Source organism: Orbicella franksi, chromosome 1 (genome assembly GCF_964199315.1).
Source record: "Orbicella franksi chromosome 1, jaOrbFran1.1, whole genome shotgun sequence".
NCBI lineage: Eukaryota > Metazoa > Cnidaria > Anthozoa > Scleractinia > Merulinidae > Orbicella > Orbicella franksi.
This window is the reverse complement of record NC_138145.1, coordinates 37,109,868-37,132,177: the sequence shown is the minus strand read 5'-3', so window position 1 is coordinate 37,132,177 and position 22,310 is coordinate 37,109,868. Positions and strand designations below refer to the sequence as shown.

General features: G+C 41.0%; 1 protein-coding gene across 1 annotated transcript; it reads right to left on the bottom strand.

The window, feature by feature from the left end:
* Nucleotides 1-1,649: 1,649 nt before the first annotated feature.
* On the bottom strand, nucleotides 1,650-22,088 carry LOC145461932 (disintegrin and metalloproteinase domain-containing protein 10-like). The gene is made up of 11 exons (XM_081445679.1): nucleotides 21,967-22,088; nucleotides 21,126-21,387; nucleotides 20,384-20,706; nucleotides 16,955-17,120; nucleotides 16,220-16,382; nucleotides 13,600-13,698; nucleotides 12,579-12,762; nucleotides 11,018-11,229; nucleotides 7,856-7,991; nucleotides 3,860-3,974; nucleotides 1,650-2,416 (listed from the first exon to the last, which is right to left on the bottom strand). The coding sequence occupies exons 1-11, from the start codon at nucleotides 22,003-22,005 to the stop codon at nucleotides 2,283-2,285; spliced, it is 1,833 nt and encodes a 610-aa protein (XP_081301805.1). The 5' UTR covers nucleotides 22,006-22,088; the 3' UTR covers nucleotides 1,650-2,282.
* Between the last annotated feature and the right edge of the window lie 222 nt (nucleotides 22,089-22,310).

Genomic DNA, 22,310 nt, shown 5'->3' with positions numbered 1-22,310 from the left:
AGCGAGGCTGAAGGTGACCCTGCTTTGATACAAACCTTTCTGCTTTTCTCATGTAAATGCCAACTAGTTAGAATAAGAATAGGCGAGCGAGCAGACAACCGTAAAATAGTCCATTGTTAAATTGTCCGCTCTCGCTCGTTGACGCATCTCATAAATTATAAATTCATGTGTCTGTCCGCTTATTGACGATGAAAACTGGCCAATGAGCGCGCGAGAATTTCTGCAGTTGTCGTAAAAATTAACAAATTGACGTCAGTTTGTTATGCGTCTGTTCTCGTATTGATGATAAATTGCGTCATAACATTGTCAAAGTGGCTGTGGAACCAAGTTCTCGCAAAGCCTCCCAGACAAAGGTAGAAAGGTATCAGAGACAGTGGAACGACTCAAGAGGCTAATTGTACGAAGGGAAAAAGGATCATGCAGTACCAGATGATAAAAAGAGGGTTCAGCGTGCAGTATTTGAAATATACGCATTTAAAGCTAACCTAAGGGTGTTTTTAGCAGATCAAACTGTTGCTATGGTAACAAAGAGTGTCCCGAAAACGATACCAACGTGTTCCCTAATGATTGGGCAGTTTTTTGATGCCATGATTGTAGCATCAACTGATAAAGAGTGGTTCTAGTAACCCATCAAAATCTACGTCTTGGAAAGTGCTGGAAACTGTTCCCAGCCATCTTAAAACCGTTCTGTTTAAAATTACAGCACTAACCACGTAGGAAAATACTTCATGAATGGAATGTAACAAAGAGTCGAGCAGTTAAAAACGTGTTTTTTTTTAATATCATTTCACAGTTACTGGAAGCCTTGATTACCCTTCAGAACAAAAGGAGAAAGTCACCTGTAAGAAAAAGTAAGCAAAGTATTGAGCGATATTAAAAATTAACCTTCCATAAATTTATAAATCATAGGCACATGTATTACACGACCAGTCACAACTACAAAATTCTGGGACCGCAGTCAGGCATCCGACAGAATATCATCAGCATAATCTATTTTCTTGAAAAAGTGCCGGGTTTTTACTTAAGTTTTCATGTTTATATGGAACGCTCATTCAAAAAAAACACTTTTGAAAAAGACATTTAAGAGCTTTGGGTAGAGCAGGAGGCCCGACAAAGTGTTTGTGTACTGTGCACATTGACATTTTTATAGCAAATGTATGAGATTTACAGAACACTTTGCATAACTGCATAAAATCACGAAAATATGAACAAATAGTTGCTGAATTAAAGTAAATGTATTTTCTAAACTATGTAAAGTCGTTGTCATGGCCCAAAATTGCCAAATTCAGCAGGTTTGAAAGATTTTTACGTTTGCTGTTTACAAAATGGCCGTTATTTTAGTATTCTTTTGTTTACTTGAAAATGAGCCCTTGTTGCCTCGTTTAAGGGAAAATATTCTCTTGAATTTCGAGTTTAAGAACGAGGCAACAAGGGCTAATTTGCAAGTAAACAAAAGAATACTTAAATGGCAGCCATTTTGGAATAAGGTGTATACATATAATAGGGGATTTAAGTAACCAGGACGGCGATGCCGAAGACAACTTCGATTAAAAAATGATTGCATCTTTTACCTACGAATCTCCCAATACTCTAAAGTCATTAACCTTGTTTATCACTGTAAAAACTATCACGAAACTGAATCTGGAACACAGCGATAAATTTGAAAAAAGAAATTTAAAATATTAGCCGTTGTGGTTCACGTTCTCCAGACAACGCAGAATTTAGTCATTTCACGTTGTTGATTTACAGCGGACGGCAAAGAAATGTGCTAAGAATTATAAGGCGCGTGCACAGCCATTGTTCTGCTCATTAAGTCTTTTGTTTAACGACGTTCCCGATGCCGTTGGAACAGCTCAAGCGACGAGGTGGTTTTCGATCTAAAAATCCCATCGCTCTGCCACCAAACTAAACAACAGAAAAGAGGAAAATTTCGCAAATCTTCTTGTATCTTTCAGTCGAAATTTTATCCATACAGCCCACTACTAGCCTTGGCACAAAACCCATGCCTCGATATTTTAAGCTCTCAGAATGCGCAGCGACAAAAAGTTGTGCTGGAGGGAAATCGCTGTTTCCTAGCCTCTGTCTGATTGGATACAGTTAAACAATGCACGTTAACGATTCCTTCCCGTGGGTAGGGTGGCATGGGAAAAACCAATACTCACTAGCATAGGCAGTGATGTCAATGGTGCGACACAACCCAGGGACCCTTAAACAGTTACGGCTAAAGACGATGCCTATTCAAATTGCGTCGTCAAATTTTAATACGCGTCGACATGCCTGTTTCAATATTCAGTCATAACATATCCCTGAGCCAGGAGTCTGTTGATCGCAGCTTGTTCAGATGAAGAATGAAGGATAGCACTGATTAAATCACTGCTGGTCGCATCAGGAAATAAAGCCCGCAAACGGGATTCATCTGAAAAAAAACAATGAGGTGCTTACTTTAGATCGAGCTGGGGTTTTCATGTAATTTCCTTGCCGTAAGTCACGCAGCCTAGTTTCAACAGGCGATTGTATACACTGATCGCAGCAAATTTGACCGCCAGGGAAAGTCGCAAGGCGAATTTTGTCGCCGTCTGTTGCGGGCACACTAGGCTATTTTTGCCAATCGCTGGCGATTTTTGACGTTGTCAGATATCTGCGATTTTGTTTTTGCATCGCGGCGATCAGAATCGCTGGGGAAAATCGCAGTCACCGCAGCGGGAACAGGTGACAATTTCGGTAATTCCAGCGATCAACGTATAATTTAGGACGTTCGCGCCCATACTTACTGCGCATCCTTTCTGCGCGCGAAATTAATGTCGCAACGTCACGTCACGCCATACATCAAGCGCGCATAAGGCTTGGGACCGGGTGCTGAGCCTGCGTAGCAGACGTTTGCTACGCAGGCTGACACCGGGTGAGCTAACTTCGCCTGCAATTTACTCTCTTCTATGCTCGGTGACCCCCATTTTTTCCTTCCATAAATCAACTCCTTTTCGATTTTATCCATTTTAACAACAACAACAAAAGAAAACAGGAAAAATATGTCCATGAGAAATTACAAATATTTCGCTTTTGCGGCTCTCGTGCGAGCGAAGGTTTCTTCGAATGTGGACGGGCAACGCTACTATTTACACTTTTTTTAGGCCTATTCTACCTCAAGAAACGACATCAGCTCCAACAGTTTACTTAATATACTTAGTTGTGTTGAGTTGAGTACGTTTACCTGATCTAAATTTCTCGAATGTAGCTTTTCTATGGCTGATAGTTGTAAGCTAATATTGCCGGTGTTACAATAATGAAAACCTCTAAAACTCATGGTCTTTAACGTTCCTTATCCCGAAAACAAGTACGGTGATCCCCAACAATTTTTATTTTTGTGGACGGTAGGCCTAATCGTAGAAATAAAGCTGCGTTTTCAAATTTCTCCGGCGTAGTGTGGTCATTGTCCAAAGTGCGAGACGTAGATCTCTCCCGAACATGTTTAAACACATTAAAACTCCAGTTTAGAAAACCATAGTAGATAATAATAGCAAGAAATCCTATAGGTTCAGCTACCTCTGCGTAATCTGTTAAGTTTCTGCGTTTACGCACAACTCTAGCTGTACTTCAAAATTCATAAATCCGAGCCAAAGCCCTAAATTCTCCCTCTATTCCTTTTTTAGACTAACACACAAGTCAAGCTGCGAAAGCCGAACTCAGAGCGAGAAACATGCCTGCAACGCTCAAAACTCGAGTATGAAGAGCGCAAGGTAGAGAAACTTACACCTAGAAAGTCTGTTCAGTTATTTTCTTGCGGGTGAGCCATTCCTGGAACGATGATTTGTCATCAGAGACTATGTTTCATTAAACTATTCAATAATATCTATTCACTCACGTGATTCGTATGCATCAGCTTCTCCCATATTTTTGTCTCCGCTACTGGTGCCCAGTTCCCCCTCTTCATCCACAAATTCGTCAACAGGCAATTGAGAGGTTCTCACATGTACATGCTGCTGATTCTGTGAATGAGAAACATAGAAACTGCTGCATTTATTTTGGGTTGCCAGAGAACTCAAATGTTTTGGACCAATTTGAAAGTATGGCTACAGTGTTGCCAAGTCATTGCAAAAGAGGGACCCTTAAAGCCAGATACAGCGCTGGGTCTAAGGCCAGAAAGCTCTAAACATAAACTTCAAGTTGACCTCTGCTGCTTACTTAAATACCAAAAATTATATTTGTTTATATAGACAGAAAAACCGTTCTCCAAAACTAAACAATCTCTTACTGTATTTAAAACACATTTATGAAACGGAAAATAATACAACTACAATCGCTTTAAAGAAGTGGGAGCGTCTGCTGCCCTTTTCGTAATATCTTGAAAACTTGATCCTAGTTCCCTGCATGAAAACGAAAATGGAAACGAAACGAAAAGACACTAGGCGCTTATATACAGAGGTGTGTATTTTCATCACTTACTGACAGGAGTAAGCTGGTATTTTTTAGTGTATTGCAAGTAAGTATGCTGTAGTATTCTACTTGCTTTGCAAGAATTGATAAGAAGCACAAGTAATTATGCTGTAAGTAGTACAAGTGATCATATTATATTGTAAGTATTGTAAGTATTAGCATTGTAAGTTGCATGAGTAATTGTACTGTATAACAAGTATTGTAAGTAATGAAAGTAACTACAATAGTATTGTAATTGGTGTAGCCGTATCAGTTAATATAACTAACAAATATTATTATTCAACTTTCATACACTATACGAATTCAGATTTTCTGCTTGGCTGATTTTGTACCACGTGATACTGGGTTGTGACGAGACAACCACCTCGACGTCATTATTGTGGTGTAATAGCCGTGGTGTAAATTCAACACACGACTGCCATTACACCATGGCTTCGGCCGACTCAAATATAGTGATTTCAATTCAGTGTTTCTTTGCGCAGTGTATTCAATTTGAATAATAAAAATGTTAACGCACTCATTGCTCACGAATGATCGAGATTTACCTGTACTCGTCCACTAACAAAAAACTCAAAACTTTCAATACCGCACGAGGCTTTGCCTCGTGCGGTATTGAAATTTCTCGTTCACTGTTAGTGAACTCGTGCAGGTATATCCCGATAATTTACTCGCTGAGTGCATTAACCTGTAAATATATAATACTAATGCTAACGCTAACGACAAAGACGACGACGACGACGACAACGACAACGACAACGACAACGACAACGACAACGACAACGACAACGACAACGACAACGACAACGACAACGACAACGACAACGACAACGACAACGACAACGACAACGACAATGACAATGACAATGACAACCACAACGACAATGACAACAATAACGACGATAACAATAAAAATGACAACGACAATGACAACGACAGCGACAATGAGAACGACAATGTCGATGACAATGATAATGACAACAACAATGACAACGGCAACGACAACGACAACGACAACGACCATGACAACGACAATGACAACGACAATGACAACGACAATGACAATGACAATCACAACGACAATCACAACGACAATGACAACGACAATGACAACGACAATGACAACGACAATGACAAAGACAATGACAACGATAACGACAATAACAATGACAATGATACTGACAACGACAATGACAACGACAATGACAACGACAATAACAACGACAATGACAACGACAATGACAATAACAATGGCAACGACAATGACAACGACAGCGACAATGAGAACGACAATGTCGATGACAATGATAATGACAACAACAATGACAACGGCAACGACAACGACAACGACAACGACCATGACAACGACAATGACAACGACAATGACAATAACAATAACAATGATACTGACAACGACAATGACAACGACAATGTCGATGACAATGATAATGACAACAACAATGACAACGGCAACGACAACGACAACGACCATGACAACGACAATGACAACGACAATGACAACGACAATGACAATGACAATCACAACGACAATCACAACGACAATGACAACGACAATGACAACGACAATCACAACGACAATGACAACGACAATGACAAAGACAATGACAACGATAACGACAATAACAATGACAATGATACTGACAACGACAATGACAACGACAATGACAACGACAATAACAACGACAATGACAACGACAGCGACAATGACAACGACAATGTCGATGACAATGATAATGACAACAACAATGACAACGGCAACGACAACGACAACGACAACGACCATGACAACGACAATGACAACGACAATGACAACGACAATGACAATAACAATAACAATGATACTGACAACGACAATGACAACGACAATGTCGATGACAATGATAATGACAACAACAATGACAACGGCAACGACAACGACAACGACAACGACCATGACAACGACAATGACAACGACAATGACAACGACAATGACAATAACAATAACAATGATACTGACAACGACAATGACAACGACAATGACAACGACAATGACAACGACAATAACAACGACAATGACAACGACAATGACAATAACAATGGCAACGACAATGAGAACGACAGCGACAATGAGAACGACAATGTCGATGACAATGATAATGACAACAACAATGACAACGGCAACGACAACGACAACGACCATGACAACGACAATGACAACGACAATGTCGATGACAATGATAATGACAACAACAATGACAACGACAACGACCATGACAACGACAATGACAACGACAATGACAACGACCATGACAACGACAATGACAATGACAATGACAACGACAATGACAATGACAATGACAACGACAATGACAATGACAATGACAATGATCATGACAATGATCATGGCAACAACAATGACAATGACAATGACAACGACAATAACAATAACAATGATACTGACAACGACAATGACAACGACAATGACAACGACAATGACAACGACAATAACAACGACAATGACAACGACAATGACAATAACAATGGCAACGACAATGACAACGACAGCGACAATGACAACGACAATGTCGATGACAATGATAATGACAACAACAATGACAACGGCAACGACAACGACAATGACAACGACAATGACAACGACAATGACAACGACAATGACAATAACAATGATACTGACAACGACAATGACAACGACAATGACAACGACAATAACAACGACAATGACAACGACAATGACAATAACAATGGCAACGACAATGACAATAACAACGACAATGACAATGGCAACGACAATGACAATGATAATGACAACGACAACGACAATGACGATAAAAACGAAAACGACAATGACAATGACAACGATCATGACAACGACAATGACAATGACAACGACAATGACGACAATGACAATGACAATGACAACGACAATGACAATGATAATGACAACAACAATGACAATGACGAGAATGACAATGATAATGATAATGACAACAACGATACTGACTGACAATGACAACGACATCGACAATGATAATGACAACAACAATGACAACGACAATGACAACGACAATGAGAGTGAAACTGACAACGACAATGACAACGACAATGAGAGTGAAACTGACAACGACAATGAGAGTGAAACTGACAATGACAACGACAATGACAATGATAATGACAATGACAACGACAATAACAGTGACAACGAAAATGACAACGACAACGACAATGACAAATACAATGACAATGATAATGACAACAACAATGACAATGACAACGACAACGACAGTGACAATGACAACGACAACAACAATGAAACTGACAACGACAACGACAATGACAATGACAATGATAATGATAATGATAGCAAAGTTCCCCTCGGCATCAACAAATTCTGGGGTTCTTCACGTACATGCTGCTGATTCTGGACGATGTGTGGCAAAATAGCTTGCCTTGCAAGCTGGAGATATTTTCGTCCTCGGGAAGTGAACTTGAGGAGAACAATAGCAACCAAACAAATGCTGCCGATTATCACTAGGACGTAATACCTGAAACACATCAGATTTGCTGTTAGAAGAAATTGTCATGCATATAGTTAGTAATCCAACCTCTCCACCACTCCCTTAGACCACGTTTGTAACTCATCCCAATCCTCCTCAGCCTTGTGCGGCCGATACAAACCTACTGAATTTAGCGATGTCTTGTCACTCAGAATGGAAAAACGTACTGCGCAGCTTTCTGCACATCTCAAACCCTACTTGCGGGCTCAGGTAATAATGCGGCCGCAATGGTGGAAAGAACGGCGGACTGTTAATAAAGTATGCGAGGATGTCGTTAGGTTGACTTATTTATAGCAAAGCTCCAGGAGCCCCATATACTTTCAAAAATCTAGTAACCTATCCATCTCAAAAGTTTGGGTTGTCATGTGACTGTCCATACGTCCTTACGTACGTCCAATACCTTGAAAAATAAGAGTGGCACCATTACCCTAGGTACATCTTTGATATTGGACATCCATGCTAAGATTAATTGAGAGCTGTATAACCAAGGTATCCACTGACCAGTATCACGTGACCATATCACGGGCTTAGGTTTAGAGCTTGTGTACCGTCGAGCTCAGAAACCTTCTTTAGGTCAATTTTTGTCCGAAAAAATTGACTCCCCACGAAAACAATACACCAGCTTTCCATTAGTTACTTTAAGTGTTGCTGCTTACCAGAAAAATTGAGAAAGCATAGAAAGTTCGTAACTTGTTTTGCTTACACGATCGAAGAAATTCCCGCCATTTTTTCAAACTTGGAGCCTGCGCACGGCCAAAACTCGCGCTTGCTTATTACATTTTTCCGCCCTGAACTCTTGTCATATAACCTACATAATGCCTAAAGCTCCACAGTATTATAAGTTTAATAACAAGGAAGTATGAAAAACAGCCATAGTTGTATGTAGCCTGCGAGAGCATCCGCTTTCTTCGGGCCTTGCTTTGCTCGGCGCGTGAACCAAGAGCCGAAAAAACTGGAAGTGCTCGCAGGCTATTCCACGTCGAGTCACTTGGTAAATTCGAAAACAGTATTTCAACGAAGTACTAATAGGGGGAGGGGCGACATTGTCTCTTCTAGAAGTCTAATAATGGGAATTATACAATCACCCACTGTGCTGCGTTGTGCAGAATGGGGCACCAATACTTCTAACCATAAATGAATACCACCGTCGCTCAAGGGTAGCTAAAACATGTATCGTCCATGGGTCGTGATAACGATAAACAAAATTGATAGGGACCATTCATTGTTCTTTGCGGTTAAATTAAAGCAGGGACTTACGATACATGAACCTATCCTGATTAGGAAGATAGCACAAACAGCGATGATAAGCATTGTATTCCAACGCATTTTATTACAGAGCTTGACGTTTCGCTTGCTAGTCAACATATATCTTTAAAAGTGACCGTTGCAAATTTTTGAAAACTAATCTGGAACCTAGACTGAGAAAAATGAGTAAGAGTACAAGTTGTGTACACAGTATTTCAAACGTTTTGTGATTTGGTTACTGTGATGACCTAGGTAGAGTACTGGATCGCAGGCTCAAACCAGGTTAATTTATTGTAATAGCAGCTCCGCTTTTAGGCTTGGCTAAATCTATATATTGCCTTTATGGTTTCTGGAGGTTTTCCATCAGGTCACGCCAGGAGCGTTATTTACTTTCAGATGTTTTATTGCCTTTTTGATTTCTTGGATGGCTCTGAGACCCGGAGAACAACCAAAGCCACCTCGAGAAAGACTCAGACCGGTGTCTCCGGTCAATTCTACAAATTTATTGACCGGATAGCATCTCAAACGAAGACCTATGGCAAACAACAGGACAAGAGAAAATGGAATTGCAGGTCAAGAGAAGACGCTGTGGTTGGCTGGGTCACACTCCGCGCAAGCCAAATACCAACACCAACAAGCCAACCTTGAGATGGAACCCACAGCGGAAGCGGAACAGAGGGAGGCCAACGAACAGCTGGCGACGGTCAATGGAGGGGGAGATGAGAGAAGCAGCCTTCAACTGGCAACAGTTGAAGAGACAGTCACAAGACAGAGAGGGATGGAGAGACTTCCTAAGGACCTATGCCCCCCTTGGGGTGAAAGGGTTTTAGTCAAGTCAATTCTATATATTTGGCTTTAACAAAGATAGTGAGGAGCAAATTTGGAAGCAACGATGGTTGAGAGTGGGGAGGAGGTTGATTTTGTACTTGCGAGGTGTGAATAAATCCCACTTGGTGTAGAGGCCTGTGAATGTCTTCTTCCGGAAGACAGATGTCAAGAAAGTGTTGTCAGGGCAGCGTTTGACAAGGATGTCTAGAAATGGAATCTTATTGTTTTCTTTAAATTCGATGGTCAATTTGATGTTATCGTGCCGACCGTTTGGATACTTAAAAACTCAGTAGCATTGTCTTTGCTGCCAAACATGGTGAAGGCGTCATCAACTTATTTGAACCAAAGTGAAGGACAGAATCTGCTCTGATGAACTCTTTGGATGTAACCTATCTATTTACAAATGTACCACTTGATAAAACAATACGTATTTTTCAAAACAGATTGTATTCTCTCCCGGATCCTCCGCAATTACCTTGTTCTGTTTAGCAGAATCTATCAGAGTTTGCCACTAAGAAGATCCATTTTATATTTGATGGTCATTTTTGACTCATTACTACGATCAGATTGATGGTGTTAAGCCTTGGGCTCACCATTAGACCCAGTTTTGGCTGACATTTTCATGTGCCACTTTGAGGAAGAATGGCTTATGAACGGCAGATTGTGGCTCGTGGCTCGTGGCTCGTGCGTCCTGCGTCCTGCGTGATAGTGCAAGACTTTTTGTGAATGTTCAAATGGTCCAGATGATGAAAAGTGCATTAGTTCCTGTTAAAGACTTTATACCGGGACCGAGCTGTATTACGAAATTCAATTAAAGAATCTATTTATGAAACAACAAATAAAACTTTTGGAAAGTTTTACTTACCTTTGTCTTGATCGGCCATGATCCACAAAGTTTTACTGCAGTGAAACCTAACAAAACCAGAAGGCATAAGACTTACCAGTGTCTCTTTATCCAGTTTGTTATGTCACTCATGGCCGTCTTAGCGAAGAATCCCCTGAAAGTGTCCCTGAGTTTGTTAAGTTCACTTTCATTGTCCACAATGACACATACACCATATGAGTCACAGTAACCCTGGTGAGACTTGCAAGTGCTCCCGGAAGGCTTGAGAACGACTCGACCCAGGAACTCCTGAGCTGATACGCACTCGCCCTGAGAATAAGAAAACGGTTCGCGTCAAAGTATTCAATGACATTACAATGGAAACAAAACGTTGTTGTACTGCAATATCGTCGGCCTTTTCCCGTGAATACTCAAGGACTACGAGCAGCCTCTCCCAAAAGCGAAAGAGAGATTCTATAGATGAGATTCCAAATCAGTCAAGAGAGCAGTTTTTAGCGGAGCTCTATCCCTGCGCCCCGACGGCGCACGAGCGGAACCAGAAAAACTGGTTCTCACGTGATTGTCAGTACGTCCGCACGACACTTGCACTACGCGCGCCGAGCCGAGCCCCATACCTTGAAAACTAAAAGAGAGTAGCACCATAACCATAGGTAAATCTTTGATATTTAATGGACATCCATGTTATAGCCAATTGACTGCTTTCAAAATAAAGTATCCGCTGATCAGTATCATGTCATCATATCGCGGGCGCAGTTTTAGAGCTCGAGGTCCCACGGAAGATTGGATCGCAGGCTCAAGTTACTGATATTACTCTGGGGGCAAGGGAGGAGGTACGTACGAAGACATTTTCGGCGCAAATTAACGCCTGGTGCGTTGTTTACTTTTCTTCTAAAATATTCCTTGCATAATCGTTTCCTGGAAAGTCGCTAATACTTTGCGTTTACGTAACTTCTACAATCTTGGAAAAAATTGGATGCGCTATATTTGATAGTCTCCTTTTTGTTAAGTTTTTAACTAGAAAAAAAATGTGAAACCACATGCCGAACAATTCAACGGGTATCTGATCCAAGAAAAACAAATCCTTTTTTTCCTTTATGGCTAACTTATTGTAATCGGGAGCTCTGCTTTTAGGCTTGATTAAATCTATGTCACTGAGTATTGTAAAATCAAAAATAACAAGTTCTCACTCTAGCCAATCATAAAGATACAGAAAATCCAGTGAACCCATCAAAATTCGAAGCAACTACGTGTAGCCAGCACGAAGCGCGGGAAAACATGTGTAAGCGACAGCTGGATTCAATATTGGTTTTGGTTTTACTCCTGATTGGTTTAAAAAGTGGTGCGAGTTTCTTTTTAACCAATCTCTGAGCGCAGTAATGCAAAAGCAATAGTTTTGATGTTAAAATGTAAACTGCTCTGATTTAATTATAATAGCATAGGTAAAAGACAACGAAGAAATGATTATGGAGGCACGAACAAACAAGAACTAAACTCAACCGGGATCAAAGAAATGAACGGAAAGGTGTTTCTCACCTCTGTTAAGCTATATCAGTTTGAGATTACACAAAATGAGAGCCAGGTAGAGTCATCAGCTATAGCCGTAAAAGTGTATCTTCAAGCGATATCAATTTGAAAGACTGCAAATCCTTGTCACTCACCTGACTGTTGTTGCAACAAACATGACACATTTCGTCCGTGTTCTGGTAGCATTCACACTCAGTGGTCTCATATAGTGCACATATTGAACCAGTACAGCTGCCATGGAGACATGTGTTTGATCCTCCATTGCATGTCACATTGCTTGGCTTGGACTCCGCTTCAGGACAACGTCCATTCATACCAGTTTGATATATTAAAGAAAATCACATCACTCCAAAAAGGCCTATAAACCTCGACACTAAGCATGAAACTGCTAGGAGTTTGGCCTCTTCCCCCCTCCCCCTTCCCACCCTGCGATGGAATGCTAGTCCATTGCAGATATCCCCTCTCTTCTCCAGCTCCTACGTGGAGACAGGCATTGTGAGAGTAAAGTGTCTTGCCCAAGAATACAACAACAATCCCAGCCAGGCTTGGAACCCAGGCTGCTCGATCCGGTGTAAGGTAAAGTCTGGATACTAGCCAAGTCGCCTATCAGGCCGGAGCTTATCCTGGTTTCTGTAGCACGAAGAGACTAGGAGTATTTCTACTCCCCCCTGGATGGGATGCTAGTCCATCGCAAGATTACCCCCCAGTATTAAATTTGCCGGTACCCATTTAAACACCTGGGTGGAGAGAGGAACTGTGAGCATAAAGTGTCTTGCCCAAGAACACAACACAATGTCCCCGGCCTGGACACCAACCCGGACTGCTCGATCGGGAGTCGAGCGCACTAACTATGAGGCCAAAGTGCCTCTTCGATCTGATGTCAAGCGCTGAAACGCGGTTCACACCCGTCTGCCTGGCGTGCAAATAGTTATTGAACAAGCTTAACCCATGATTAGTGCTAGCACTAAACCTATTTTTATAAGTTATCAGGAACGATTTCTGTCACGTTCAAAATCGGCTTTTTGTCAACCAGTCTGGATAAATCTCAAACACTTTGTGTTTTTTTTTTTTTTTTTTTTTTTTGGGGGGGGGGGGTCAAATTTGGCTTACTGTCTCATTTATGGAACTTTTCTTCGTGATCTTATCAAAGGATATTCACAAGTAGTTTCCAGGCTGCACTCTGTTTCTGCTCGGCACACACGAGCTTTGGATTTTGGGGTACATTGTTCAGTGCAACACTCCCCGGCAACAGAACTGAAAAGAGAAACAAAGGTTTATGTTTCATTTGTAATATTTGTTTATTTATTAACAATGTCGTCCCCAATTAGCACAACAGCGTTAAATACATTTGACACTTAAATAAAAAGTCATTTATTTATTTATTTATTTATTTATTTGATAGAGGTCAGTGAAAAACAAAAGCTTCATGGAAATCAACTAGAACAGCTCTTTCCACCCTTGCAAATGGCCGGTGTGACTAAAATTTGAATTGACCAATCAGGGTTACGGGGATCTTGTACCCTCAGATATAAATTTTTCTCCAAAAAAACCATTTTTTCGAAACATTTGCAAAACGTATTTTGAAACGATTTTGCTCTAATTACTCTTTGATTTACTTTTAAAGTAAGAAATCTGCACACTGTAGCTATAGTTTCGAGATAGCAACACCCATAGTAACGATTGCTTACAGTCCAAAAACACTTACAAAATGGATTCAATTCAATACATTTTAATAATACTTTACAGGAAAGCTTTAGAGATGTGTACTTATGAGAATTTTGCATCTTGATCCTGAACATTATTTCCTCCACCATCTTATACGCCCCTTATACTTAGTTCACATTTCTGTGACCGATGTGTATTTGGGTATTTAATGAAACATTTATGTAAAACCTTTCGATATGCCCCTCCCCCCTAGCTCTGCCCCCACCCCCTCCATTCACAGGGCTAATTTGAGACCGAAGTAAAACTTTAAAGCCTTATATAATTTTCTCAAAAAGACCAAATCCACGGATAGACAGGTCACCAATATTTTGCACACGATATCTCCATTGGGTTTCAACTGAATGTTGTCAAATTTTCGAGAATAGTAAAGGACACAATTACCTAAGTCGTTTAACCTTTCTCCCATTCTCACGAGTAAAAAACCCTCAAAACACTGTTTTCTGAGGTTTGTCCCTTGGACAACTTGCTTATGGACATAATGAACGTAATTCCATGCTTCTCGATAATTTACGAGGTAGTGGCTTAAATGTCGTACTACCACCATATAACAGCCTTGTCATGCACAACTCCTTTCTGTATAAGATTGCCCACATGTGTAACCAGTTACCAGCTATCACCAAATCCTTGACACCTTTGGCACAACTTCGTTCTCGTTTGAATGGTGTGGAGTTTCCAGGGTGCCAGTGTATGAACTGTATATACTAACTCCAATTTTTAATATTAAAACTAGTTGCTTTTAGGAATATTTGATATTTTAATTCTGTTTATGAAATACCTGAGCTACTATGTGCGCTCTCATTGGTTGATAGGTGTGTTTAGATGAGAGTATGTAGACACGGTTGTGACGCTTTAGATTCGCGTGTATTTTTGAGAATTATTTATAAAAGCAATAGAGTACTTTTTCCGCGTTTACATAGCCTCATCTAAACACTCGGGGGTTGAGAGAATTCTCGAAAGTTATGCAAACCCTCGACTACGTCTCGGTTTTGCATAACTGTCTCGAATTCTCCGAACCCTCCTCGTGTTTAGACGAGGCTATGTAAACACGGAAAAAGTGCTCTATGTAGTAATTGTGAGTACAATGATGTAGTAATGTAAATAGTTTCTATCATGAGCCCCTGGGCTCAGGAGATTGCGCAACCACTCCCTACATGTTAGTCACCTAACTACCTAATTATCTTGAACCATTCATTTGTACGTTATCGTGTGAATGGTCAACGCCCCTTTTTAACACTTAGGAGCTAGTTATTCATTAACTATTGGGGCATGTGACCTGGAAAAGCTCATTTTGTAGAGTCAGACTGCGAAGTCCTATAACGTGTACCAAAACTGTCCCACAAAGTTGTTTTATAAAAATTATAACTTATTTTTAAGGTAAGACCCCCTTAAGCAGGCGGGGAAAAATGTACTGTCCTGACATAAAATACATCTTAGCTGGAAAGGTAAATTGAAGTCGGCCAACTTTTCTTACTGGAGATGGCATTAAACATTCAAGAAAAAGGGTTTATAACTCCCAAAACCATATCAGATTGAAAAAGTGAAAATTTTGAATTTTTGAATTATTATTTTGGTGCCAAACTTAGGTTCCCCGCGTTTGGCAACACGCTCTTCGATCGCTGTCGCTAGATAGGATAATAGTTGTGTTGTTTTGAACAAAATATGCTATTAATTGGCAAATTAAACCCAGAATTCTTGAGTTAAGCATAAGAAAAGGTCAAAGCAACTTAGCATAATCTTAAGTTTTTGCTAGCTGTGAAGAAATAGACTGTTATCGTGTCGTTTCTGTAGGACAGCTCAGTTTTGACTGGCGCTGTACTGCAGGTGCAGGGCCCATACGCAAAGCAACATATCAGGTTAGCATTTGGTTAAACTGCTTTACGGTCTGGCAGTTCAGATGCTACCCAGGATTTGAAGAAGAACTGTACAGACCCAATACATAGCAATAATAGTGAACAAAGTTATGATGACAATGACAATGATGATGATGATGATGATGATGATAATTTGCAAGCTGCTCGTTATAACGTCATACATACGGGGTAACACACACCTGCATTGCTCTCCTTGCTTGACCGTACATCCGGGTATGTTCAAGGCATCATCTCTCGCCACACAGCACTTGTCTACCTCCAGGCATTCCTCTGGCCTTCCGCAATCACATTCCTCACCCTCCTCCACGATCTTGTTTCCGCAGTACGAACCACTGTTATGAGCTGCCAAAGGGAGCATAGAAGCAGATTTGTTCGGAAAGATGACAAGGTGTTTCAGAATTTTTTACGGTATTTGTGTTGCGTCACTCGTTATGCCCCAGATCTAGAGTAATAACGTGGCAAGACCTGGATGGACCATTTCATTTTGTAATAAACAAAATCGGTTCTCACTTGATTGTCAAAAGTAATTCATATGTAGCTCGAGTATTTTCGTGTAGCTTTCTTATGTATACTGATTGTTTTTACACTGTCGTCACTTTTTCAGCCAATAAACAATGCCAGGTGCGACTTGCTCGCACACGTTTTCCCTCGCTTCTTTTAGTTTTAATTGGTTCACTATATTTTCTGCTTTCGTTTGGGTTGTAATATTTTCTTACTTACCTTGCAAGGAGTTTTTCCGCTTCTCAATGTGTCAAGGGGCACAGTTTATCACATAAGGTATCGAGACAAGGGCGTGATATGTTAGTCTCCTTCGCAGCCTTTTTTTGGTCGTCACGCAACACTTCTCCCCTGAAGCGTTGCGTGACGACCGTAATAATGGCTGCGAAGGAGACTAGTGATATGGGCAAACTGACCAATGAAACACTCCTGTCCTTTCGAAGAGATTACGGGCGATATTTCCTGTTTGCTACATGGAGAAAACAGGAAGTTGTTGGGTTCATGTCCGTCGCTTGCTCGTGAATACATGACAAAGTTGCCATCACTTCCGCCTGGTGAACATTTACATGTGTCTGGGTCATGCTAAAGGTGAACAAGATCGTGTGTAAAAATTTTATATTTATAAAATTAGCCATAATTCATTACGTGTTAAGTAACATGATGATGTGATTCAGCACTCGGGCTACTAATTTACATTTGGTAACTCAAGGTAGGGCTTTTAATAGAGAGAAGATGCTTACTTCTTTTTGATCATTACATCTGAATGTGAGGTTCGGGTTGCTTACCATTTACCCAAAAAAATTCCTCAAATTTCAGTCAGACTGTGAACGGTGAGAAAATTTTTGCGCGAACACCCGGGAAATTTTCTATATTAACGAAACGTCTTGAAAGGTAGTCCAAAATTTCCACCTGAAATGGGCTTACCATTTGCAATTTTTCATCGCCATCTTGGAATGTATGATCAGGTTAAACTCGTCCTAGCCTCGTTTGGTAAATTGAGAGGTTTCTGAGTAATTGGTAAATGGTCAAGTCGAACGGAACTTGCAATTGCCATCAGGCATTTCTGCTTATCATTTGCACAAACCGTTGACGAAACGGTTTCTCCATGTAAATGGTAAAACAACCTCGATAACCCAGTATCATTGCCTGAAGACTGAAAACAACAACACGTGGTTCCAAAATCAACATAGCTTTAAACTGCATCTAGCAGAAAAATTGCCATTGTCCCTGTATTTGACAATTTTTTCAAATTGCACTCGCCTAAAGGCTCATGTAATTTTGAGAGAATTTTTCAATATCACTCGAAGTGTAAATCCTTAATTTCACTCGTATTCATTAATTACCATACTTGATGCTATTTCCAACTTATTCTGTGCCTGATTTTCTACAAAGAAACCTGCACTTACAATCAAAGGAGAAGAGAGTGACAAATCCGCAACGCGTTTGCCATCTTGGAAATTTCGGGTAAGATCAATTTGTTAATAAACTTGAACCGGTCCCGTTATTAGTCTATGGCTCTTTTAAATTTTCTTTTACCATGGATTTTATAGGGGCTCAGTAGATTGTCAGTAAGGGGGTCAGTACGGGTCAGTAAGAGGGTCAGCACGGGTCAGTAAGAGGCTTAGTAGGGGTCAGTGGGGGTCAGCAAGGGGGTCCGTAGGGGGTCAGTAGGGGGTCAGTAAGGGTCAGTAGGGGATCAGTAGGGCCAGTAAGGGGGTCAGTAGTGTCAGTAGTGGGTCAGTAGGGTCAATAGGGTCAGTAAGAGGGTCAGTAGGGGTCAGTAAGGGAGTCAGTAGGGGTCAGTAAGGGGGCCAGTAAGGGGGCCAGTAAGGGGGTCAGTAAGGAGTCAGTAAGCGGGTCAGTAGGGGGTCAGAAAGGGGGCCAGTAGGGGTCAGTAAGGGGGTTATTAAAGGGGTCAGTAGGTGTCAGCAAGGGGGTCAGTAGGGGTCAGTAAGGGGGTCAGTACAGTCAGTAAGGGGTTCAGTAGGGGGTCAGTAGGAGGGTCAGTAAGGGGCTAGGTAGGGGTCAGTAGGGGGTCAGTAGGGGTCAGTAAGGGGGCCAGTAAGGGGTTAGTAGGAGGGTCAGTAGGGGGTCAGTAAGGGGGTCAGTGCTTTGTCTAAACCCATCTGAGAGGGATTTATGAAAACATATGAAAAAAAACTTAATGATCGATTAATAATTGAAAAATTAAACAAGACTTACCTGTAAGTTGAAGTTTGATTAAGATTCTATGAGTCACCGGTCGGGAGCAAGGGAGTCACGTGAGATATGCGTGTACCTCTGCGTTCAGATGTCAAAGAAAAGACATACCGGTCACATAGAAAGATGGGTAGGGTTATTAAATAGCCTTACTCCAGAAGCAAACGTGTATGTAACATAAAATGTTTATAACAGGGTGGGCACGTGACTCCCTTGCTCCCGACCGCTGACTGAGGATCTTAATCAAACTTCAACTTACAGGTAAGTCTCATTTAATTTTTCAATTCTATTTCGTCACCGGTCTATGTCACAAGGAAATCACGTGAGACTTGAAAGCACGTGACCGTAAGAAGTCGACCATATCTTGACAATAGCAAACCAGAGTTTTCATCACACCTTATGTTTATAAAACAACCTGGTCATAAAATGAATAACGTTTTGTAACAGTTACTCTGTGAACAACTGGGGTTAAATCAAGTACAAAGCGTACTTAACAACTATTTTTTCAAAGCAGTGAGCAGTTGTTCTGAGTATTGGCTGATCTGAGGTCCTCTCGTTTGGCTACATGACTCATGTTTTCCCATATTTCAGGGTTCACATGCGGGGCAACTAGACTACAAAGGTTCCCGGGTCGGGAATGTTTCTTTAATTTCTCAGACAGTTTATCTGAGTTTAATTCCTCCGACCATCTCTTATTAATGAGTTTGGCGAGCTTATCCGATACATCTTAGTCATTTCGCTCGTCTGCATTGAGATCATTTGTAATCGTGTCGATCAGATCATTTTTCGAGTCCTGAGTCGGGCAACTCTTCTCCCCTCCAAGTAGCTCGACGCTGTCATCTTCCGAAAATTCGGAAGCGTCCTTATTTGAATCGGTGTCTGTGTCAGACAATCCATTAAGTCTTGGCCTTTTCGAAGGCCTCTGGCCATCAGCAGACCGTTCAAGAGTTTTTTACATGGCGCTCATCGACTTAGTTACTGACCACATGTTGTCATTCAGCTGTAGAAGTGTCGCTTCCAACGTGTCGTTGGTCTTTTTCTGAAGCGGCAGGTTTTGTTCTTGAGGAATGGTTGATTTAATCATCGTCCCCGAGGAGTTTATCTTGTTTATCGTGGCCTACCTCCGCCATGTTTCCAACGTTTTCCTGACTATCGTTCTCGTGGGAGTGTTTTCCCGCCATTTCTCAAGACGATGTCAACTCGAAATTAGCATAAGTGTCTGGGTTCTTCTGGGTCCTCGCTGAGTCTGGCAGGTCCCAGATTAACAGGAATATTTTAGTACTTAACAGCTCCGGTATATCTTGTAATATTTAAGGGATTAATTCTTCTTATAAAGCGAAAGTGGTTGACGTAACTCCAAACACTTTGCAGGTTAGCAGGCAACTGAACGCAGAGGTGCACACGCATATCTCACGTGATTTCCTTGTGACATAGACCGGTGACGAAATACTAATAGAACAATTATTGAACTCGGTTATCACAAAATATTGTGATTTTGTCACTGTCTCTTCAGTGACAAAATCACAATATTTCACTCAAACTCATCCAATAATTTTTATTCTTTTGAAAACGCAAAAACACTTAACGGAGAAAAACGGAGATGGCCTAGCGTGACAAAACCACCTAGCTACACGTGGTATGCTTACCCCGGACCCAAAGTTGTGACCAAACTCGTGCATAACTGTTATCGTTGAAACTTTTCTGGGTACCCTGCGGCCAAAATTCAGAAACGTCGCCAGCGCAGTGTTGAAGCTCATTAGTTGGCCTCTCTCTTGCAGGAAGACTCTCGGGGAACATATTCCTCCAAGTACTCTAGGTTCGGGCTGCGCTACCCAGGCTATTCCCAAAACTCCACCAGAGAAATCTCGGTAGGTAAACAGCAGAGATAAGCAGTAGGCGCTGTGATCTAGCTCACTCCATTTAATCAAATAATCCAAGCTACCGATGTTTTGTGGACTTTCTAAGGAGCCTAATTGAAAGGTTGGACAAGTCTTCCTGTTATATATTTGATATAAGCTCGACATTCAATCACGCATAGAAATCAAAGGCAAATAATCTTATTGTTTTAGATCAAATCTACAAGTCGTAATCAAACTTATATTATCTAAACCCTCTTGAAAGATACTAAGAAAATGCAAAGAAGCGGATGCAATTTGTTTACAACCGCACCCTGCTAGGTTACTCACTATCTAATTAATAATTAGATTATGAGCTCAAGATTTCTATTGTGCAACAGATCATGAGGGCGCAGCCTGAGTCAACTGTTACGCATACAAATCGAGAACGAATAATCTAATTGTTTTAGTATAAATCTACTAGTCATTCAAAACTTTATTGTCACTATCTAATTAACAATTAGATTATGAGCTGCAAAATCTCACTTATTACCTTCTGATTCCGCATCCTTAAACACAGTAACCGTTGCTATGACAAATCCGATATCATCTCCAGGCCCTCCATCTTGGTTGAAGTCTGTCGCCCTAAATGCTTTGTCTGTCATTGCCACGTGATACGCCATCTCTGCTACAGTGGCGCTCTCAGAACCTGAGCCCACGTGCTTGAAAAATGTGTAATCAGCAGCAATATGTAAAGTGCATGTGTTGAGGCTTGAGTTGCTGGGGTTGTCACGGCGGACTCGTTTACTGGTAGCCTGTAACAATACAATAACGTAAATAAAGTCAAGCAGCCCTGCATGAGTAGAAAGAGGGAAGTATAGAATCAATATCAACGCTTTTTCTTCCGTGGAGCTTTGAAAACCAGGCTTAAAAATACTTTCGTTTCGCAAGAAGAAATCGAGTCCCAGTTTTTGGCGGACATTTTTTCCTATATTTTAAATGCAGCAAGAGCCTAAGAGACTGGTTTCTTGTTAGCGTTCTTGTTCCAAATTATGAATGCTATAAATGCCTTGAAATAAAGATATTCACAGAGTGATCATCACCCCAGGCATGCTTCAGGAGCAAACCATACCGTAGCAGGACTCCCAGGACTAGGCGCCGAAAACCATGCATCTAACCACTCCCAAGCGCGGAGGCCGCATGGTTTCCCGCGCTTGGCACCGGTTGCATGTTCTGCATGACTTGCTCATTACGTCATTTTTGTTTCTTGTGATTGGCCCATTATAGCTTTGAGTTTTACACGTCAGTCATTTGAAAATGCTTCATAACTTCAAAGGAGAGCAGAATTACGTCGATATCAACAGATTTTCAAAGGAATAAACTCCTGTGTATACCTGAGCAATCACAGGTTGCAGATCTTGAACGCGAGCCATTTTTCTTTGAATTCCTGAGGAATTAAATTGAACACTTGAGGCACGAAAAATTATTGAATGGAAAGACGTCTTGAAGTGAAAGTATCGCTCGGCAGGCTCTAGGTGAAACGATTCACCAAATGCAAAGAAACTTCCATCAAATTTTCCCTCTAATATATGTCCAATTACGAAGGAATTAGGGTCACCTGAAAAGAGAGAAGATAGAAGAAACAAACTTGAGTTTATTAATAACGTTTTCTATTACTATTTGTTGATAGTTTGACAAATGTACATTTTGGTCTGTCGTAGTTTTCTCTACTAGTTTG